Source organism: Apteryx rowi, unplaced genomic scaffold (assembly GCF_003343035.1).
Source record: "Apteryx rowi isolate R43461 unplaced genomic scaffold, aptRow1 scaffold_33, whole genome shotgun sequence".
Taxonomy (NCBI): Eukaryota; Metazoa; Chordata; class Aves; order Apterygiformes; family Apterygidae; genus Apteryx; species Apteryx rowi.
Genome location: NW_020449752.1, coordinates 3,074,898 through 3,098,843, shown reverse-complemented (window position 1 = coordinate 3,098,843; position 23,946 = coordinate 3,074,898). Strand labels below are relative to the sequence as shown.

Below are 23,946 nucleotides of genomic sequence, written 5' to 3'. Positions count from 1 at the left end.
GGGCGGGCGGCTCCGCCATGCACTGCCAACCCCAGCCGCGGCTCGCCGCGCCCGGCCGCGCCAAGGCAGGCAGGAGGCGCTACAAGACCTTCATGATCGACGAGATCCTCTCCAAGGAGACCTGCGACTACTTCGAGAAACTTTCCCTCTGCTCCGTCTGCCCGGCCCTGCTGGTGCGGCCCAAGCCGCTGCACTCCTGCGCCGGTAAGCCTGCCCGCTGCCGCTGCCCGGCGGCTCGCAGCGGCTCCTGCCCTGCCCCGGGGGGGCCGCAAGCTCCCAGGGGCCGCTCCGTGTGCGCGGTGATGTGGGTGAAAGGAGGACGTGATGGGGACCCCCCAAAACCGTGAGCCCCAGCCTTTGCTCCGCCACCGGAGGGGCTGCCCTCGTCCCGGCTCCCCGGCGCGGTGTCGCTTGGAAAATCCTCTAACCCGCAGCCGAGCCGCAAGGGCCGGGCTTCAGCCTCAGTCTTCCTTGGGATGCGCCCAAATAAATCCCCTTTGCAAATGGTAACGAGTTAGCAGGAGCATGCCATGTCCTTCACCTTGCTCTTACGCTCCTTGAAGCCACTGATGGTTTTCCCATTGCTACCGSTGGGAGTAGGAAAAAGTTAATAGTATTGGTAATCCCAGGAAAATTACTCGTGCGAGACGGTTCCACCCCAAATTCGTGCTTCTTTTGGAACAAGTTAGGCTAACAGGGAAGATGGGAAACGCTTCTGTAGGTGTTACRGACACCACAAGCAGATATGTACGAACGGGACCCTGTCCTGTACGAATCCCGCTGATTTTAATCCACCAGAATGAGCAGTGGGGTCTCGGCTGTGGCTGTTGTTAAATTTCTCAAGCAGAGCAGTCTAATATGAGCTTTTAGCAATGCACATTAAAAGGAAATATATAATTCTTATAATGCATTCTAGGGTTTTTTTTTGTTTTTTTGTTTGTTTGGGTTTTTTTTAGAAAATCTACTTTTCTGCTGAAGTAGGTAGCTCTCCAGATTTATGTTCTTCTTATAATGCCACAATTCCAATGGYGACATTTAATGTCCTCGGAGAGTCTGCTGATGAAACCGAAAGTTAAAAATACATTCTTCAAAGAATCTGAACTCTTCAAGAAAAACTTTCAAAGAACTAATTCTTGGTAAATTAATAYGTATTTCAGGGTCACAAAATGCCATTTTTCCTCTTACTGAGAACAGTTCATTTGGTGTTCRTATTAAGTTGTGTTTAAAAACTCAAGGCCTTTGCCTTTGCTCCATTTTTTTAAAATGCTTAGCTGAGTATAAATAAGAAGGAACTTTTCTGGTGTTAATAGAGCCACGCTAATATAAAATGTAACGTAGGCTACATGAGAGTTAGACCAGTAGAGTAATTCCTTGGCCAAAGCATAGTGCTTACTCCAGCCTCAATATTTACTTTGCAAATATTACTAATTGGAGATTCAGAAGTGATTAAGAGGCTGGATCGCAATTACGACCCAGGATGACCTGCTTTTGTAAAAAATATATATATGTAGTGTGATCCTTATTTGAAATTAATTTCTTCCTATTGATTTGTGTGTGACTTTCATTGCCTTCTCCGCCTAATCGCTGACATGTTTTTACACAGGAAGGCCTAGCTGTTAATCGGGATATCGCTGACAAAGGCATTTTTCAGAGCTGATCTCTCGCTACTGTACAGACAGCGACRTTCTGTGCTCGGCCAAAATAGGCACCGACGTCTCAAATGGTTTCGGTGTATGGCAGCCCGCAGGGAGGCGGGGAGGGCCCAATTCTGCACACATTGGTGTCAATGGCAATATTTTCATAGACTTTAATCCAGTAGGAAGGAGGGAGATTTTGACCTCCTTCTGGTCAGAGTGATATGCTGTACATTAAAGAGGAAGCATTAGAAAAGAAAGTTCCTTTAAGCCCCCCAAAGGAGCGTTAACTGAGTATTTACCACCTTCCAGAAGCCTATGAGACTAACCCGACATCAAAAACCATGATTTGAATATCACCTTCAGAGATCCTTGGTGTTTTTGATGGGTGGGGCGCTCCCCAGGAGCTGCTTAGCGCTCACCGTCCCCGTGGGGGAGAGGAAAAGAAATTCTTTTAACTGTGTGGTTCTGTCATGTRTGGAAAACACTGGTTTTGCAAGACTGAGATATATTCATTAAATAATCATTAATAACCCTGAAGTGATTCAGCAGATGATTCGGAGTGATGCTGGCATGAGTCTCCTGGGTAGCGTTCAATTAAGACATTGTTCCTCTCTGTGTTTGGGAACTTTAACGAATTTCCCCGCAAGACTGTGTTTCCAAGGCCAAGCTCTGGCCTGTCCCTGCGTCGGGCTGGATTGTGAATTCCTGCTTCTAATGGGGTGTGCTTTATGGAGTCGTGTCGGCTGAGACGTGAAATGCAGAGAGAGGCTTGCTTGTGGGATTAAGACCGTAGAAGAAAAGGCTACAAAAAGTCCACACTTCCAAACTGTAAGCCTTCAAAGTCTGTAGTTACARTTAAAGCCCGATATGCATTAGGTAATGGGATTTTTTCATTATTRTAAAAGAGAGGAAATTCTGGCATTGTCTAAGAAATGAAGTAAGGCACAAACAGATAACTCAATATGAAAGAATTTTAAAAATACCTAATGCAAATCTGTTTTAAAAAAAAAACCCACCATGAGACTAAAAAGGTTGAAGAAACACAGTGCTCCAGCATATAACCTACTGCCCAGGTTTCCTTAGTCACTTTGTAGTTGCTCAGGACGGGAGTGAGCACTTGGCCCCTTTGCGGGCTAACGGAGATGAAACTTGGTCTAAAGCAGAGAAATTTGCCTTGCTGCTACGGTAATAGCTGGGCTTGGAGTGTTGGAAACGGTTGCAATTAGTTACTTCAGCTGAACTTCTCATCAGCATGGCTTTTTCTTGAGTTGGGAGTCAAACTTTTTTGGTGTTTTTGTGGGCTAAAGAGTTAATAGTCCTTTCCTCTTGGATGAAGGCAGAGAAGCCTGATGTGCCTGTGTAATTCCTTTAAAGCCGAAAGATGGAAGGTGTTGTAGTTGTGCAGCCTGCGTATTTAACAACATCCTTTTTTTGTTAAGTGAAGAGATCTGGAAAACACTGGTAACCAAAAGGAAAATATTTCTTTCTTTTGGCTGTGGCCAGACGTTAAATATTTAAACATGTGCAGCTGAATTGGCGCAGGGCAAAATCGTCCCGTAGAGTGTGTGTGGGGGGGGTGTGTGTGGAAGGAGCGTGCGAAACTTTTTCCAGAGCATCGCGAAGCCCAAAATGGGCAGTTTGGTTGTAAGGCGCATTCAGACGGTCTGGCCCAAATCTCACCAAACTCGTCGGCAAGAGTCCCATTGCGTGAGCTTGGAACGAGCCAAATCAAAATTCTTCTTTGGAAAGAAAACTGCACTTCCCCCCCCCCCCCAAAAGAGACCGGTTATTAACTTAAAATTTGATGTATAAACATGCGTTTTGGCATTTATTGAGCCAAATGAACGAGAAGGTTGTACTTGGACAGAATCTGTTACAAAACCCTCACCCAGGTTCAGAGCCATTATCATCAAAAAATAGATAATTATCTCTTTAAACACAAATATTTTCAGATGGTTGCTAATACCTCTTTGATTATGGCTTTTGGGATCGTGATGACTTAGACAGTGAGAACATATTGTTTATTTATTTAGTTTCATTATATTTAATTATTTAATGGGCTTTTCATATTATGTGGTATCTAATTAACTTGTTTAAGTAATGATTACAGTGCTAATGTCTGCAGTTCTTGGTTTGTTATAGACATTTAAAGGTTTGAGAAACCTTAAACTTGATTTTGAACTGAGTGTAGTCCAGAAGGAATCATTTTTCTGACTCTTTGTACAATTTTTTTAATTTTACCTCTAAAAAATGCATGTAGATGAGTCTGTAGTTATTCTGATTTGATTCCTAGGATTTTGTTTTTGTTTTTTTAACCTTAGTTTGAGCATTATGTTCAAAATCCAGTTGCTGCATTTGTAGTTCCAGGCATGATAAATAATCAAACGATTTGGATATTGTCAGTGTATGGAGTTTTGAGGTCAAACTGAAGATGTTTCCTGTTTATCAAAGTAACTAAAATTTCTTGAAAAATAAAAGCCAGGGCAGTCTTGCCCTGGAAAGAACATTACGTGCTCTCCCTGGTGATAGTGAAATCCTTAACATTAAGTATTACTGATGAACGATGTTAGTCTTGAATATCCTTCCTAAACAATCCAAATTAATTGAGATAGCTGGATTAAAAAGCACTGCATTGCCTCTTTTCGGAAGGAGCTCGTTAGGAGTCTTCAGTTTATTTTAGCAAAGTTGGTAGTGAAAATAATTTGTGGTCTATGCTGTGTATTCATTTCTGCCAGCACCTGCTCTGGAACATTAGAAAACACAAATTCTGGAAGTCTCTTAGTGATTTATAACTTAAATCCCAGCGAGCATCAGAGTAATTTAGATCTGCTCTGTGGCACGGCTTTCTACTTTTACGTATCTCGGTTAGGAGCGAGCTTCTTTCTTTTTCCTCCGCTGGAAGAGTTACGGCAGAAAGACACCTTGCATGAGTGTAGTTTTACAAGTATAACGACGCCCTATATCGGTATGGATTTTTTTTGTTTTCTCTGAGATTTAGCTGCTTTGATAAAAGCATATTTACACTTGTGCAAGTGGATTTGTGTTAATGAGACTTGTGCTGCTCTACATATATTAAATAATTAAAGTGCAACAACTTCTGTAAGTGGATACAGCCTTAATGTCCCAGCTCATTTACATCTTTTTGAACATATATTACTCTAATTAGTCTGCTAGTTAGTTTGTGGGGCTGGTTGTATTTAAGGAAGACTGTAGAAATTTTCTTGTTTCCTTGAAATCATCATTTCAGACTTTATTTGCTTTGTTTCATTTTGTGAGAATAGGACCTTGTTCAATATTTGTATGATGGAGGTTTTTTATATAGATACAGATATATATCTAATATATATATCTATAGATACAGATATATATCTAATATATATCTAATATATAACTTGGTCAAAAATTAAATTGTTCTTTTGCAGTTCTTTTGTCTTTTTTCTGCTGTTTTATTTTAGGATAAAGTTGGGAACTGATTGTCCCAAAGTTTTTTGTTTTATTTGTTTTTGGGGTTTGGGTGCTTTTTTTTTGTTTGTTTGTTTTTAGAGCTGCCTTTTTCCTGATATATTTGAATTTTTGCTCTCCGGATTAATCTAAGCAATACAGGTAAACACTGGGGGCCCTTGGGAAATTATTGCTTGTGCAATAGAGCATGAGCTTTGATATTCCTGATCTTCAGTCACTTGTCAACTTTTTTTTAGGAAAACATGGTGAGAATGTAGATTTATTATGTCTTAAAACAGCTCAGTTCTTATTTAGTGACCTCACAAAAATACGAGATTCCATCTGATTTTGTTCAAAAAGGTTTGAAATGGGCAAGCTTTGAATTTGCTCTGGGACATTACTTAAAACTGGGGGGGGGGGAAACGGGACACATTTCTTTTGCTTGAATACTTTGCTGAACCTTTTTCCTTTCGATGGAACGGATACTGTTACGGAGTTCCTGGGGGAGAGTGGGGAACTGTGGGAAAGGAGCCGGGAAGGCATCTAGCCTGCGTATCCGAGTGCGGAGAAAACCGAGATGCCCTCCGCTYAAAGCCTATTATCTGAAGCATAGCAGCTGGGATAATCCGGTTAAATAAGACAAATGCCAAGTTGTGGGGAATACCTTCTGCCAGGCTGATTTACACCTGAGGGTGCCAAACCTCCTGCCAGCCGCGCGTCTCCAACGGGGATCGACGCCTCCCCGAAGGACCGTGCGAACCTTGGCTGGTGCTGTGATATTGCTGGTAGTCGCAGGTTCGCTATGAGCTGTTAGCAAGAGGGTTTTTTTGTCTTGTGGTGCGGGAAGTGGGTGCTCAGGAGATCTCTCTGCCGTAGGTGTCTTACGTGGGTGCCTGCGATGGCAGGACCTGGGACCTGCTGATTCAGGAGGTCCCTCAGAGACCTGGGTCCCTAAAGGTAGGAAGCAGGCCAAAATCAATATGCTTGTTTATACGGCAGCACAAAGTGGTAGGCGCCAACTTAAATTGCAGGTCCGTGAGTATCTGTGTGTGGAAATCAACGTTGCTGCAATGGTGTTTGGTTGGGTTTCTTCTCGTGATTATTTGTGCAAATATATGAAGAAAAAAAGAAATTAAATCTCCCTATGCTTATTGGCTTCAGCTTACAAGGATCAATAAAATTCTACAGCTTAATGGCAAAAACTAAAGGCAAAGTGACAAAGGAAATGCATTAATCCTGAAAAATACTAGGTATTCCTTCTCTTGATGTCTCCTAGATGATTCTGATCCAGTATTAAGGAAGCTATCGAGTATTCCTAATTAACAATGAGGTAATTCAGAGACTGCATTACTGCATGCAGATCCTAGAAGATGGTCACGTCTGTGCTGGTATTTCAGAGCACTCTCCTGAAAACCCAGAAAAGTCAGAATTTGATATCGCAGTCTCGTCAGGACCATCTCCCTGCTCCCCTAGTATGATTTATGCAGGTGCAATTTAAGGAAAGTTTGAGTTTTGTCAAGATTCCCAGACAAATAACTTCCCATGCATTTTAGCCCTGCAAGAAGGTCCTCGTGTTCATCGTGCTGGAAATCAGCCTTTGCTAAGGTAAACTGACCAAACGCTGTAGGCTTTGAACGTGGATTCATCCGTAACAGCTGAAGCTTGGGCACGAAATTTAATTTAAGAGCTTGGCATTTTTCAGCATGTCAGCCTTGGTTTTATATATTCTGAGGTCGTTAGCAGAAAACATAGTTTAGAAATGCCAAAAAAGTGACATATGAAGAATAATAATGAGCTGACTAATAATAACTATGTATTTAGAGATGAGTCTGCCAATCTTTTACATCAGATTATATCCAATATTAGAGGTGGTATTTCAGAAGCAAAGCCAGATCAGAGTCTGAATTTGCAAATGAGTTTCTTAGACTGAGCAGGGAACTTGGGCTGTAAATAAGTTCAAATACTGAGATACTTAAAATATCTGGATTCAAGACTGAATTTGGCTGCCTGTTTCTCAGTACTGTTAATAATGAATAGAGCAAATTAATGAAAGGCCAAACTACATAGAACAAACCAAAGAATCACACCGCAGTGATTCCAATAAAAACTGCGCTGGAGAGTCATTGGTGTTGTGGTTAAATGTGAATAAGCATTGCAGAGGAATGCTATAATATGAGATACTAAAGAATGTGGGATTCCACTGGGAAAATTGACTCCTACACCTTATTTTCCAAAGGCTCATAGCTTGGACCATGTGCAGTCTGAGTCCACCCGTACACTGTTTGAGGATTAAAAGCTGTAGATTTGTACATAGCCCACTGAGGGCAGTTTCGGGCACTCTTCTTGGAGACTGTGATACGGCCCCAGTGCACAGCTCTCAAGTTACTGTGATTCTTGTTTTTATGACTCTCTTATTCAACTTGCTGCTGTAAAATGCAGGAAAAAGAAGATCCATCTAGAGTAAATGTCCCTCCAGCGTTGCTGCCTTCGGTACCAGACAGGTGTGACCAAGGGCAAGAACCTTCCTTGAGGAAATGAATAAGTAAAACTGCATGAAGGCTAGGATGCGCCATGCGGGACTGAGCCTCCAAGGTGTGTGAAACAGCCAGTCGACTCGCCAGGCTATGGGGAACAGAGCAGGAGCTAAGGAGACTTCTTAATTTTTTTCTATTTACTTGAGTAGATTTATACATTTATCTTTTGGTGAAGAGTATGGTGAAGGGCAACTCACGGTGTCATTATCTAGGCAGAGTGGTGACCAGAGCATCGATCCGCCTTCAGAAAGGAGTTAGACCTTAAATGTCGGTACGAGCATTGTAAGTGGGTTTGGATGGCTGAAAGAAATCTCTGCCTCTGACTTTCGATCGCTGCCATGCCCATGGCACAAACCTGTGAGTAAGGGAGACTTGTGTGCAGCCGTACGCGATCAACAGTGGGGCTCATCGGCTGGAATTAATCTTCACACCAGAAACCGGACTCTGCAAATAGCTTGCTCGCTCCATTTACTAGGCGAGAAAGAGATTTGCTCGCTGTTGCTCTGATGATCTTGATTTCTTGCTTCTGACCTCTGTCATATGCCGATTACGCGTCCAGCTAGAGGTAACTATGCAGCTCTGCTCAGAGGAACTGGAAACTCGGGCTCTGCACCCGCAGACCATGTACAGAATTTCTTCACGTCAGGTTGAAAATATTTGGGGTAGCCAGAATAATAGATGTTTTGGTTTGTGGGCAGATAGAAAAAAAAAGAATAATCGCTTGTCCTTTGTAGGTCAGAAAGAAACAAAATATTTTAGAATACATTTTGGAAAGTTAAAAGTTAAAAAAAAAAAAAAAAAAAAAAAGCTCCCAAAAAACAAAACAACAACATGCTTCTTCCCCCCCACAAAATACTTCATCTGGAATAAAAGGAATTGAAAACGTATCTTCTAAAGGCTGAAATGAAAGTTGTTAACTTGTTCCCTTTTTATATGAGACATTTGGCAAAATAGTGGAATGACTCTATCTGTATTTTTATTTATTTATTTATTTATTGAAATGAGGTTAGGACTGAACATTTCCAGTCAGCTCTAGTGCCGGATTCCTCCAGCTGGCCTGCAGAAGCCAGAGCGCGTTAACACAAGCTTCGTATCCATACGAGCTAGATCGCTCGCTAGGCCAGGATAGTTCCTCGGAAGGTTTAGAAGCTGCTTTGTGATCTCCGCTGCATCTGCGTAGGTCAGGCCTAAGTCCGTAAATGAGTTTGGTCCCAAGAACGAGCTAATGGGAGGTGAGCAGTGGTGTCCCCTGTACCCGTTGGCTCTGCAGCAAGTGGAGCCCGCCGTGGCACTGTGCCGGTGGGTGAGACCAAGTGGGTGAGACCGAGCCTGGCCTCCCATTGATGGTCACAGCGGTGTCCCCTCGCGCTGACCCGTACAGGAGAGCGTCCTCTGGTTTGCATGGCTCTTGTTTCCAGTCCTGCTAGGGAAAGTTTCCATGCAATGGTGTCTGCTCGCTCCCACCGTGGGCTGCACGGGCGAGAAGAATGTGAGTTTCCGAGCAGGCTTAGCTGCTGTAAAGGGTGAGGTCATGTAAGTATTGCCGTTGGGGGGAAATGCTGGAGATGGATTTCTCACCCCAGGATATCTGTTATTTCTAGTGCTTCTAGCGCCCTGGGAGAGTCCAGCTGAGAAGCTTCTACTCCTTGTTGAGTGATGCAGAATTCCTAAAGCTACGTTTTAATGACCTCTTTAAAAATATATATAAATTTGGTGTTAGGATCTGGCTTACACAGCAAATGCCTAATATTTTCCATTTTCCTCTTATTTAGCTTTACGTTTTGACTGATTCTTGGCACCTTTTCCCTCACTTCTCTTGGCCAGAGCACACCCTCGACGAACACCAAATTACCGATTGCGAATATTCCCAGCAGGTGTTGTGCTGCTCAGCCGTGAGACCTGCTAAAGTACCTAAAGGGCAGGGTGAAGAGTAGCTTTTCCCAAAATATCCCACTCTCCTTCCTCCCTATCCTGGACTCCAGCGCTGGTGCCTGAATCCCTTCAGCTGACACATCCCCCCGTTGCAAATGGAAGTTAAATACCTGTTGCCCCTCGCGTGTCGTCTGAGCCCGTCCCGTCCCCCGTGGGGGCAAGCACAGCCGTGCAGGAGATGCTGGTAGGACCTGTGCCAGGAGGATGCTCGAGGCTTGATTTTTTGCTCTCGGCTATGGGATAAGAATTAACGAAAGTGGGAGTGTAACTGGGGTCAGGCTCCTGGCGTTACTGGTTGTCTGCATAAATCTCCCTCCCCGTCTCTCTCGCGGGAATGGGCCGCGTGCGAAGGCAGCCCGGCATCTCTTCCCCGAAGAACCACGCTCCCCGATTGCCTTTTCGACCGGTGTTTGGTCTGTGCATGCCTCTTGTAGCTGGCATCTCTTGTGCAGCATTAATGTGTGCAGCTCAGTCAGAGGAAGTGACTTTCAGTAAAACCAGGACTTTTTCCAGAAGAACCTCCTGGCATGGGTGAGCAGAGCGCAGTGGGAAAACACTGTCTTCTCCCCTGTACGAGACTTGTGGTGAAACTATGTTTTCATCGGTAGTTACTTCTGGAAATTATTTGAGGTATCTCTTAGAAACAAAACCTGAAAGAACACCACCCTCAATCAACACGTCCCAGGCAAACTCTCTGTTTTGGTTTTTCATTTTTCTGTGTAAGCTCACACCTTTTTTCTTTTTTTCTTTTTTTTCCTTTTGGAGTGAAGGAGGAAGAACAGTTTTCAAAAACATCCCCTCTAACAAAACTAAAATCACCTTTAAAAATGTGATGACAGAAAATTTGTGAATATATATGTCATTTTTATCTGTGAGGTTTGGCGAAACAACCTTTCAGTGACCTTAAAATATGCTTGGATGTGTGCATTCAGGTCTTATCTTGTAAATTCTTGAACACGCCGGTGGTTCTCGTTCAGGTCGTTAGCTGGCTGATCCCAACAGGACTACTCATGCGAGGAGGGACCGGAGCTGTGAGCTTTTGTATTTGCCCTGCAACTCAGATCATCTTGCTACTCACTTTACGGATTTTCTTCAAAATAAGAGAGAGTTTTCAGTGCAAGTCAGCTTTAATTATTTGGCTCACCATTTGGCTTTGGATAATTATTTCATTTTAGGAAGCCATATATTAATAAGACATTTAGTACTAACAATCCTATTACAGTTTACAGGATAATCAATGGCCGGTTTCCTGCTGATGTGCATATATATATATATATATATATTTTTTTTTTACTGGAACTTTGCCTATGGAAGTCGGATTTTGTCTGAAGTGAATTTTAATAGACATCCTCAGAGTTAATGTAGAAGCAAGAACAGGACCCTGCTGCTTTCATGTGTGCAGGGACCCTATCATTTCATCTAGTATGCAGCTGCTTACATATGTACATTAAAAAACAAAATACAATTGTGTAAGCACACATGATGCCTTAGTAAAGGCATCTCCGTCTCTTTTACAAGACAGGGAAATGTGTGACGTGTTTGCAGTTACTTAAATAGGGTCTTCTGTGACGTTAATCTGTCAACTTTGGGGCAAGATCAACAGCGGTGATATTTTCTCACGACAAATACCTAGTTAGATGCAGTATACATAATACAAAAATACATTTTAGTGCTCGGGCTTGCTTTTATTTCTATAGCTCACGGAGAAAAATGTGAACACCCCCGAATTAGGAAGCTAGTAATGAAATAACTGATACAATATAATGGTGAAAAGCCTGAGGCAAATGCTTATTTTCTTTTTGGCCACAAAGCCTTTGCGTGAATTTGTTGATATATTTGGCTTCCCCCTTGGGTTTTGTTCAAAACTCTCTCTCGACGGTTCATTAAATAGCGGAGGAGCCAATATTTGAGGTGCTCCGTAGCAGCGGAGGGCCCTGCCATCCGCTCCGCGTCGTGCTCGCRCTCTCCCCCAGCAGATTTGTTTTAGGTGGCTCGGCAGCAGCGAAGCTCTCAACCGAGTGACGGCAGACCGTGCCAGAAGTTCGACGGGTTGGTTTTCCCTCGCTGCAATAAACGGTAGAGCAATCGTGAGTGATGGGAAGGAGTTTGAAGTGGGGGAGGAACAATTGATGGATTATTTTAGTTAAAATGACTTGGAGCCCAATCCGCCTCCCACTGGAGTCAATTAAATTGCGGTTGGATCAGGGCCGAAATGAGTCAATTCAATTATGCCTGAACTGTAAACACTTAAAAGCACATTATTATAAGGTAGTTTAGCACTTCAGTTGTGTTAAAACAAAAGTGCTCGTGAAACCCCGGACAGATAGATTTTTTCTTTTTATTTGTACAGCTTTAATGAAACCCTTTTTCTTGCTGCTGATAGATAGAGACCTTTTAGATTGGGGCCCAAACACTGTAGCACCTGTCTATTGCTAAGAGATGTCGTGGCAATTGATATTATAGATATATTTCTGTCCATCAAAGACCAGCTGGCTGGCAGTTGCATGAGAAGAGAGAGCAAGGATAACCACGCAGAGATTGTAGAGGTCCCAGCGGTGCAAACCTGCAGGCTTGCTTTTTCTTTTCTTTTTTTCTTTTTAATCTAATTGCCTGGATTTAAAGAGAGCTTATTTGTGGGAGTATCAGGTGATAAACTGCCAAAATGTTTGCATGATCTAGTCCCAAAATTGTAATAATTACGGAGGTTTATCTCTGTCTCAGCTGAACCCAGTACAGCATGCAAAATACGTATTTTTAAAAAGGGTAATAACGTGCGTGATAGAGAGATGGCTTTATAAATACTTTTTGAGTTTAACGACATATGGTGTTGTTTTCAGGAAGTCAGGGGGATTTGATCTTTAAATTGTGACTCGCGAGCCTGCTTTAGGAGGAGGAGATTTCTATAAATTCAACATCGATCCTTCCTTGCCCCGTCCCCAGAACTTCCCCTCGTCCGGTCCTTTTGCACCCGGCCGCCGGCATCTCCCGCTGCTTGGAGGGACTGGGAAGGGGCCGGGAGAGGGTTTCCCGGCTTGCCCTCGCCTGACGGAGCGGGCGCTCCCAGCGGGTCTTAGCAGCCCACCCGAAGAGCCGTCCCCATACATCCGCCAGAAGCTTTGGACATTGCGAACCGTGCGTCCGAGAGGACATAGCTGTGAGCTGGGGTCACTCCTGTCTCTCCGAACTAAATTTGTCCCCACAGCTAGGCCACCTAGCCAGCACCAGGCGCTAAAAGGAGCCCTGCCGGGTTGGAAGCTGGTCGCGTTTTTCTGTCCCCGTGCGCAGCTGCGTCGGAAATGAAAGACGGGGCCAGATCCGTGTTTTCACCGAGGCGCCACCGTCGCTCTGGCTCCGCGAGAGGTCTCCGCCGCGGTGGGTGGGAACGCGGGGCGCTTCCCGAGCGGCGGGCTGGGATGCCTCCAACACCCGCCATCGCCTGGGAAAATGCCGGAGGGCAGCTGGTCCTGCCCCTCCAAAATACCCGGCGGCCTGGCCGCTGTTGGAAGCTCCCGGCAAAGCTGCCTTTCCTTCTGCCTCTCCCGGCCTTTCCCACCCTAAGAAAAGTCCCGCTGAGGGCAGGAGCGGGTGCTGCCCAAGGGATGGGCCCTGGTCCCTTCAGCACCACCTCGCACTGTTCACGAAACTTGGGTTTTCTTGGGGTTTTTTTTTTTTGGTTGTATTTTCTAACAAAGCTTTTCCACTGAAATAAGTGGTGGAAGTGAAAAAGGTGGGTTTGACCGTGTGCGCAGTTAGCTCGGGATGTCTTAATGTCCTCAAAGCTGTTCAGCCGGGTAAATTGGCTTTGTGGTTTTTTGTTTTTTTGGTCTGGCAAGCTCCTTTTGGCCATTTAGTTCCTTTCCTTTTGTGCCGTCACATGTCTTTCGTGGTTATTTCATCTTTTTTGTTCTCTTCCGTGCTTTTCCATAAATAGCAGCATCACTTCATAGCTTCCATGAACGTTTCAGAAGTGCTCACCGACGATGATAGTGAAACCTCGATCTTTCAGAGAGGGAAAGAAATGATACCCACCCAGCAGTGTTAATCAGGAAAAAAAGGATAAAAACCACCATAAACACTGATACAGGAATTTTGTAGCACATAATTTACTTAGAAAAATACTCCCAATTTTCTTCCCCATCACTTAAAAAAAAAAAAAAGCTACGATTAAAGCAATGTAGAAAACTTGATAGCTATAGTCAAATAGCTGTGGCTCAAACCTATTTGAAAAAGAGCTGCTTCTCCTCATGGCGCTCTCCCTGATTTCTGTGATCCGTGCCTTATTTCTCCCTTCTTGATATCAGCATGATTAGGCGTGTCACAACTTGTAAAAAACACATTAAAATAGGTTGACAGCTACTTAAAAACTGAGCATTGCTATTACGTATTCACAGATATTGATTGCTTAGTCCATCCTAGGCGTGATTCGTTTGTGACTCATATTAACTCACCGGTGATTGTAACTTTGATATTATCTTTCAAAAAACAAAAATAACGATAGTGCTTTCTACCTGCTGATTGCATCGCCCTACCTCTGTGTATAYGCCCACAGGATAAAATGGTACTTTCCTGTAGTAAAATAAAGGCTAGGGAATTCTTCTGGACAGTGGGGGATACTGAAAATCCTTTCATTTATCACAGTGTCTCGGTGGCAGCTCTGGCTGAAGGAAAACGTTTCTTTTAGGGGAAGTAGCTTGGGAAGCCCCCGATATTTCTGGGGAAGCGGAGCTGGTGCTGGGTTTCTGAGTTCCTCTGGTTTGCACTTCTCCCTGACAATTTACGGCGACGTAGCCCAGTTGCTCTGAAACCAGGCGTGTGTGCAAGGTATTCACCGATTATCTCTTACGTACAGGGAAAGTTATGGAGTAGCTGCTATTGGTTATTGCTGCTTTATTAATTAACTGAAAAATTCAGCCTGAAGAAACCAAGCGTTCATTCTCAGTACCTGGCACGTATCTTTAGCATGGCTTTAAAATGCAGTGGCTTCTTTTGATTTGTCCTCTCAAAATGTGTGATTCCCCAAAGCCAGTCATAGGTCGCTTGCCTCCAGTAATTGATACAAAAATTGGAGGTATTTGTCCTGTTGATGACCAAGTTAATTGAAGTGTTTGAAAAGTTCTTGCTCTGGGGCCACTTTATACATGAGAAAAAATTTAAATATGTACCTAATCTAGTTTCTCTCCACAAGGATTTTCTTCATTTGAATGCCTCACTTTTTACAACAATGCATAAATAGTGAGGCTTATCGTAAAAATATTTTAAACTCTAAATTAACACTTTGCATGCTTCAAAYGAGGTCCAAAAGTTGCTTTTCTCAGCACCTCTCTATCCCCCTCTCCCCACATGCAATTTATTCCYTGATGTCCATAGAAGTTTTGGGTTTTTTTTTTTTATTATTAAAAAAAAAAAGAGAGAGAAAGAGAAGGAATTGCATCAGGCTGCAAATCTGTGACCGTCCTGCCGAGCGTCCCTTTAGCTGGTGGCTGGGAACGTGCCCCTGGGGTKCGTGGGGAGAACGGAACTAATGGAGCCGACGATTTTGCAAAGCCCGTGGGATGTCTGAGAGCGTTGCAGGGGAGGCCTGATGGTTCGGCGATCTTTACTCATCTGCGTCCCTGACTCATTTTGTGATGTGCAGCCAGTTACATACTCGCCTTGTGCCTCGCTTTTCCCATTAGCTGCATGAGCCCCGGGGCTCGCTGCGCACTTGGAAATATAGTAAAATCCTTTGCTAMGAAATGCAAGAGAAGTTCACCCACAATCATGTTAGGATATGTAGTGCACAGCAAAGTGCCACCTGTTTCTATTGCTTTGTAGAGGGTTCAACTTATTCCTTAGCAAATTTTATCCATCCTTTGACCCTTTACAAGGTTGTTTTTTTTTGTCCTTGTTGTGTTCCTGTCCTGCCATATTTTCCGATACGCTCGTTCGCCATCTCCCCTCCTTTTTCCCCTCTTCAAGCTCGCTCTTGCTGTCTCCCCTCGGCTCAAGCTGAATCTGCTCGTGTTTGAGTTCAGGTCGAACTTTCGAACCCGTGACGTCAAGTTGGTTTGGAATTAGGCAAAACCAGTTTGCCCAACCCTCGTTGTAAAAGGGTTAATCCTCTGAGCTATTGAGAGACAAGGGCAGGGAATTATGAAAGGAGCCCCTGTTTTATAAGCATTTGTATTGCCAGTGCTTGAATACCCATAATAAGTAGGTTGCTTCTGTGATTAATGACTGCGTTTTACATGCTGACGATGGATGATATGTCTTATTATTGTAGAAGCCATTTATTTTTATTTGGTCTTCTTACCAGAGCAGTGCTGGAAAGGAGATGTTAACATCTTGCTGGGGGTGTATTTTCTTCTCAACAATTTAATGAAAAGTGGCCTGCAGAGAGGAAAAAGTAATGAAAATGATGCCTTTTTTGCCTCTCTGTAATGCATGCAAAGACAACTTGCACGGATTTTTGTTTTAATATAGGATTTTGCTTTTCCTTTAGAGATTCCTGTTTTATACCCTCAAAGTAGGGAAGGAGCAGGAATGTGTTATCCGTTTGAAATGTCATGACTTGAGACAGGTCAAGCTATTCAAATCTCTTAAACTCAAAATCTTTTTTGTTTTATTAACCCCRTTTTACTGAAGGGCTAAAACCCAAATAATTTGAGATCTTTAGTTATTTTGAGCCAAGGTTAAAAGTTTCTGATTTTTCTTTTGTTTTAGTTACACTTCTTTTTCTCCATTTATTTAAATTGAAAAAAGTCCTTCTAATTTCAGAGAAATGTATCAGCTCGGACATTTGYATTGCCATAACTGAGTGTAATGATAGTCTTGAATTGAAATTTACTTTCAGAGTGGGGCTTAATAAACTTTAAGGAGCCTATGGCAAAAGGCCTGATTTTAAAAATTATTTTCTCTTCTTAATGAAAAGCTGTGAAGGCTTGGGTGAGGTCCCAGCCTCACAGAAGTCAACAGCAAGAGTCCTGTCCAGCCCAATGTTCATTCCTGTGTGTGTGTGTGTGTGTGTGTGTGTGTGTGTGTGTAAAGGTGGTGGTGGGGGACTATTTGCAATGGTCCGAATACATAGGCCAGATGCAGGAGAGAAAGCACCTTTTTTTTAAACCAACCATATATCTATGTCTGTGTCTATTTAGCATTGTAGCCATTTAACTTGAAGGGGTTTGCTTCTATAGGGTGATTTTTAAAGAAAGGATGGAACAGACTTATAAAAGGACTCTTGGTTGGAGAGAATGTATTTGGAGAGCCGTGAAATTACTTCTAGTGTTCAAGCAAGTGTTTCTAAAGCTGTTCATAAACTAAAATGCCTGGGATCTGGGTTCCCAACAGATCCTCCAGGATGAAAGCTGAGAGAGCCGTAGGCATGGCAGTGTCGATATTTTGAGAGAGGAAAAAAAGACAAGCAGGACTTTTCTTTTTAAATATTATAATTGAATACCTTTCATACATGGTTCAGCAAACATATATGAAAGGCTCATTTAGCTCTAAAATTAGAAGACCCATTGCAACCATTGTGCCATTGCTGGGAAAACCAAAATAATTCATTGTGCTGGCTTGATAGTATTGATTACTTTTTATGATATAGCAGTAAACCCCAAGAATTGTCTACGTGCTCTGGCCAGATTAGCTAATAAAATTATAGCTGGGATACGGCCCCCATATCAAAGCTTAATGAAAACCATGGCAATGTGAAGCAAGTCCCTTAGGCTGTCTGCAGGGAGAGCATGGAAATGCAAGATCTAAGACAAGTTTCATCCCGGCGGTGCCAGATAAAGGGGTCTGGCAATGATGCTACTTGAGAAACATGGAAAAATATTCCCTGCAGATTTATTTCTTTAGCTCGTCACCATGGAAAAATTGGCAGTCGTGGCTGATCTTTGGCAGAATATCTTTCTTGGTTTAAAAAAAAAAAAAAAAAGCTGAAAAATGTTATTTTGGTTTGAATAACCACACACTGCATATGTGCCTGTTATCGGAGGAGTTCCTGTGGAAACAGGCAGTTGTGCAATAACAGGATATGCACATTGCTTCACTCTTAACACATATATTAATGGCACATTAAGGAATTTAATAATTGTAAGAAACAAAAGAGAGTTCTCAGTGCAGTGCTCATGCAGTCTATTAATGGGAAATGGGTTTAGCAAGCTGCGAGATAATAACACCTCTGCCTCCCCTTGCAGCTTCCGCTGGAGCGCTTTCCAGACCATACAGCAACCTCCTGTGGTAGATATTATCAAGATATTATCATTCTCGTTTTGCATGTGGGGAAAACAGAAGTCCAGTGAGATGCGGGGATTTGGTTCAGATTGCACGCTAAGGTCGTGGCAGGGTTGCGAATACTGTGTCAGATGTCCGCTTCTCCAAAATCTACCTCTAGGCAAAAAAACTGAGTCCTTTTGGTCCCTTCGGGGCAGGTAAGAGTAAATAAAGTCTTTGGGAATGAGACGAGATTTCCATTAGCCTGGAGTTGATTCTAGTATTAATGGGGATTATGCACCCGCACACTTGTGGAGGGAAGAAGAGACCGTACAGTTTTTTGCGTATGGGCTTTTATCATTGGTATTTAAATGTGCTTAGGGAGTCGCAGATGCACCTGAGGAGCACGGCAGCCCTGAATTCCTCAGTGACAGATGCCCTAGGAAAACCGGAGACAGATAGCAGTGCTGATGAAAAGCCGAGATGGGCGATAACTCAAGCTTTGAATCAAACCCCTCCGAACCTTAAGGTGAGGGAGGGTCTTCCATCTGGAGCCCTGATCAGACACAGCGTTACTCGGGGCTTGTTTGTAGTTCAGGGTTGGATGTGCTGGAAACGGGTGTCTATGCAAGGTTTCTGTCCATGACAGCATTAATTTGCGATTAAAGCTAGCAAGCTTTGAGCACTATAAAAATCTAATTCAAACCCTTGTGATTAATTAGAGCTAGTCTCCACCCTAAGTCTAATCTATATCTGTCTGGAGATACAAAAACAGTGTCTCCTTGGCTGACTTCCTATCAGAACGGGAAAAAAAAACAGTGCATTGATGTCTGCCGTGAGTGAGGGTTTGTATTCTCTGAAGATCTGGATTTTCTGGAGCTCACCAACTGGAATTTCTGGCTTCTCCTTCTTAACAGGGCTTGGTAGAGCAGTCTGGTAGCTGAGAGGAGAGGTTGTCTTTGCTTTTCTGACACATGAATGGTTGTATGTCTCCAAAGTGCTTTGCAACTTCAAGGCTGACATTTTTTGGATGGAACTGCTTATTCTGGGTGCGTCCATTTTGAGACTACCTATCCTTGAGACATTTTTCAGCCTGCTTTTTTGAGGTTAGATGAACTGCAATAGGAACTAAACCTGTTTTGGGCTTCAACTAGAAAAAAAAATCTTGAAATGAATGGGCCAAAGCTCAGCTACTGTAAATCAGACTGGCTCTGACGTTGGCATCTGTTCCCATCCATACAGTCTGTGTGCCTGGCGCAGACAGTACACCCCAGCATGGGGCGGACTAGGCTGTTGTTTGGAGTTGTCCTCTGTGTAGGCAAGGCCACCTTCAGCAGGTCATGTAGGCTGTATGTCCACTACTTGGCATGGCGCATCTCTCTGCTGCTGCCAGTAGCAGAGATTTCRTATCCTTCCTGGGCACGGTGTTCTCCACCAAATAATTAGATGTTTTACTTGTTGTTTAACCCCCATTTCCCTGCTGTAGGTCAACCCTATTGCTGCCTTGTCTGCTCTCCCTGTGCTTTCATCCACTGACTGCTCTGGGGTGAAAATGCATGTGTAATACTGTAGTCTGATGTGCTCTTTCCATGATGTCTGTAGTAGTGAATGCAGCTTTCCTTGTCCTCCTGGGCCACAGGGCAGGCTAATTAAGTGCAGATGTTGAAATGACTGGAATATCATTCTGGAGACGGGGTGTAACCGATGTGAGCATCCTGCTTCCCAGTGTCCATACTGGATAGTCATGGCTGCAGGTAGGGACAGTGAAGAAGCTGCGCGATGAAATCCTTATGCCAAGGGGCTCTCGATTGTAGCAATGATGTTTCAGGCTTCTTGTGATGAGCATTATGCTTAGCTCTATTCCTTCTACGTGTTTCTCCTTTGTAACCCAGCCACAAGAGGTTTGTCTCTGACTTAACTGGCAAACACAAAGGATGGGCAGGTTGGACAAAACTTGCTCATGTGTCATTTGCATCCTTCTAAATTGCATTGTTTGTGCAGCTGTTCAGCCAAATCGTCCACCGAGTCTATTTTTGTCCATAGAGGAAACAGAGATGAGTTCTCTCTCTGTTGGGGCAGATGCAAGATCAAAGAATCATATATGCAGCTCAGAAAGATCTCTGCTAAATGTGTCCTGATGGGGGCCAGGTTATTAATMGAGCAACCCTTAGGATGCCAAGCCATGGTTTTAAGAGGCGAAGGCTTTGCCAAGACATGGCAGGTCTCTTTCAGGTTGGCACTGGTGCTTGCTGAAGTCCCCCTCTCATTTCAATGCGGAGGACAAGAGGGGGTGTCTGCAATTTTAAACGCAAAACTGCTATTCTCCCAAGAAGAGAAAAGCATTTTCCACAAGGTCCATCAGGCCAGTTTAAGCAGCCTGGTGTTTAGAAACAATTGACTCTCTTGCTTCCCATGTTTCACTCACCAATGCGTTTCATACGCTCGGAGCAGGAAGAGGTAGTGGTATTTATGGCAAGCTTTTTGCTGGGGTTCACACAAGGGTGGGTTTGTGAAACCTGAAGAGTGCTTTTGTGTGTGCTGCTACTCAGCTGTCCAAAGCTAGTGTTTGCTTATGGACGTTGTGATAATAATTAACAGAGCAGGAAGTAAAGGACTGATTGATTTATGCATGCGTGGTATTATTTATTTGAACTTGGACAAAAACTGTGAAATCCTTAGAGAAGGCAGTTTTATTTATCAAACGTGTACGAATATAAGAATGGCCATAATACCAAAGTCTTGTATCTTGGATGGCAGCCAGTAAGAGATACTTAAGGAACAGCATGAACGACAGATCATGACTTATCCTTCCATTGATCTGCACCCTCTCAGCTCTGAGAATATGTTTCTAGATCTAACTCCAAGTGTTGCTCCTTGACCAGTGACACCATTTGGAAAGGCTGCAGTAGGACAGGGGATTAGATTTGGCCCCCTACACTTCTTCCTAGTGTCCTGAGATGTCTAGTCATCTGATTGTCATCCGTAAAGACAGAACGTTCTTGCARTTTAAACTTAGACACCCTGAGAGTTGCCATCTTGATGCAGTGTTTCTCCTTCATTCCCAGCAGACAAGACCAGAGACTGCCTGTAAATCCGTTTCTTCTAGCTATTTGATTCTGTAATCTTTTGGCCACTTTGCTTACTAAATCTGGGTCCAACAAGTGATGAGCTCTAGAGTTGAGTTGTATTCTCGGTAATGGAGGAAACACTTGGCTGAAGTATTTAACATGACTTAGTTCAAAAGGAAGGTCTTCAAATTGAAATTGGTTTAATGGAGCCAAAACGTCCCTCGATACAGATATGGTAAATAAACTGGTGGCTTGTATCCCAGTAACTTTCCTGTGTCGTCGGAGTGCAGGGATWTATAGAGACATATTCGTGTTTATTTCTCTGGGACTAATGTGGCCTGGTCTTAAAACTCCCTCCGAGTCCCAACAGTAAGGGCCTGGAAAGGAAGTTCATATCCAAACCCGCSCTCCATTTGGAACTGTTTCCAGTTGTGATGGCTTCAAGCCCATACATTTTAAGAGGACCTGTTAGGCCTGATCCTGCTTGGATTCAGAGCACCTCCTTTCCCACTGGATAGGATTTAAAGGGATCATCTGCTAAAGATGAAGAATCTCAGAAAGAGTCACTTTATTGTAGCCTTGAACAAAAAGTAGTACCTTTCTGAGCTGTGCTTGGTTTGCTTGAAGAGTACGGATTTGAGTAAAGGGGGACTTTCTTCCAAAAGGCAGGTTGTAGTTTGACTATGTGAGGCCAAGTAATTAAAAGTAGAAAAGTGGCACATGTTTTTGATTCATYCTCCACAAATTAAGCCAGAGTGCTGTTACATTTTCTACAAGGGATTTTGTGAGCGTCGGCCAAATGGATTCTTTAAATGCTCCTTCAAAAAAACATAATCCTCTTTATATATAAATTTTCTTCTTCAATGAAGATCTGACAAGGTCCTGGCATGTTCCCCTGTTTGACAGGCAGCCTGGAAGAAAGGCTGCTGCATATGAGGAGAACACCTTGTAGCACCCAGGTGGTGCTTTCTTCCTTCTTTCCTACACTTAAACTCAGCAGCTAAGCGTTATTGTCCCGTGATACCAGGAAACCACAACTGGGTGATTGCCGCAGGATAGCCACAGAGCTGAGTCTTTGGATGCCTRGTTCATCGTGTGTTGCTATCCCTTCCTCATCAGTGCGGCACGGTAACGAAGCCATGCTGTTACAAYGATTATCACCGTCCCTGCCAGAAGAACCCTGGTGGCCTCCTTCAGGCATCTGGCATCTCTGGAGACCTTGGCACTGTAGGTGGATTTTGGGTTGTGTTCAAGATAACCCCCTCCCTCCCGTTTTGTCGAAGGCAGGGTGTGACACGGCCACCCTTGGCGGCAGGAAGCGAGACTTGCTCTCGTTCAGGGAGGTTCTCGGGCTCGTCATTTATTCTAGGCCAACTACTGAGTGCACAGTGCCTTGAAGATGTAAAAAGCACAATATAAATATCAAATGTCATTATTAAGTAAGCATTAATTATCTTTCTGGTTAGTTTTTGTGAAGGCCTCTGGCATGCTTGCCTCAGATGCATTCAAACTTATTAATTACTGTTATTAGTTAAAAGTTACGCTGGAACATTATGCTGATAAATTGCTAATGGGGATGGGCTTGAAACAAAAAGCCTGGATCTCACAGCTCTGAGTGCTGAGGAAATTTCACTTGTGGCTCTTAAATTGGGCTAAACCACAGACCTAAGTGCCCCAGAACAYGGGGAATGCCAGCCTATGTTTGTATCCAGCTCCTCTCAGCCCTGTTGTCAAAAGTTACCATTTTGATAAGATACCACTTTTCCACTTAAACTTCAGTCATCAAAGAAAGTTTAGAGTTGTGAAGAATTAGCCTTTAGTCAGAAAGCCCTGGACAGGATCATTTTAGTCAAGCAACACTAATTTTCGCTTCCTTTCTGTTTTCCTCCTGTGGACGCGTGCGGGTGAAATCCTGGCGCCACCGAACTTGATGGGCGTTTTGCCGCTGATCTCAGCTGGGTCTGAATTCCTCCCCATGGGAGAGAAGCCATTTGTTACCAAGCAGACTTTCTGCTGTGTGGCTGGGTTGCATTTAATTTTGGCAGGGCTTATGGTCCTTGTCAGGCTAATAAAGTTCATTGAATTAAAGTGGAAATAGAATATGGTGTGAGCTGTACCTGCAACCTCTGATGAGGAGCAGTTGGATTTTGCCCCGAGGAGGCTCTCTGAATGCTGTCCTGGAGCACCACCAGTGTCTCTTWGTGCTCCAGCCCCGCACTTAGATTTCAGGGCCGACTGCCCTGTGTTTTCCTGTGGTCTCCGTGACACTGATGATTCCCATGGAAATTTTGGCTCTGTGCACTTGGGCTGAATCTTAGGACTATTTTTGGAAGCTTTTAAAATGTCCCAGAAAGTGCCCTTCACCTCTGCTCATATGCACAGACTTTGGCTCCTGCTTAGCTACAACTGGTTTCCACATGTAACCAARGAAAAAGAGACCTAGTAGGAAAAAACAAACACCACCACCAAAAAAAGCTCCCCTCCCAAAGCAGCACTCTCTGTTAAGTGACTGTGCTTTTAGCTGCTGAGATGCTACAGAAGAGGAATAACAAATCAAGAGCAGTATCAAGTGTTCCCAGTTCCAGAATTCCTATTTAATACGTGATAACCATAGAAAGATCCAATTGTGGAGTTGTGATACAGCCCTTTTAAAGCTCAGGTCTGAGGACTCAGATTCAGAGTTTCCGGCTATTTCAGTATTCAAAAAGTGGTATTCACAGATTTACTGTAATGGAGGAGATGGAGCAAGGACTGTGTCCCCTGGATCCTCGCTTCCACCTCCTGACGTGCAGCGTCCGTCTCCCAGTCCATGTGTAGCTTCAGCATTCAGGTAACGGCTGTGCCTGTTTGGGGAGCAGGCTGGACTCAGGCATGTCCAGATCAGCGTCTGTGCTTCTCTACGGTAATCCAGGCTCACCTCGTACCAGTAAAGACTGTTGCAGCAGTGGCTGCCAAAAGCAGCTAACTGTGCACCCGGTGGATAGCGCTCTGTGGGCCTCACCTGTATGTCTGCACAGCCCAAGCTCAGTTTGCGTCTTTAATTCCCAATAGGAGCAGCTCTGCCAGCGGAAGCTCCAGCACTGGCAGTATTTGGAGAGGCTCTCGTATTTTTGTTTTTTTTAACTGTTACTTCATTTAAGC

General features: G+C 43.7%; 1 protein-coding gene across 1 annotated transcript in view; it reads left to right on the top strand.

Annotated features, from left to right (window-relative positions):
* The first annotated feature begins 14 nt into the window (after positions 1-14).
* BARX2 (BARX homeobox 2) overlaps positions 15-23,946 on the top strand; it is a 36,535-nt gene continuing 12,603 nt past the window's right edge. Inside the window, exon 1 of the mRNA XM_026071762.1 lies at positions 15-204. Within this exon, the coding sequence (XP_025927547.1) occupies positions 18-204 (187 nt within the window). The 5' untranslated portion in view covers positions 15-17. The remainder of the gene's footprint in view (positions 205-23,946) is intronic.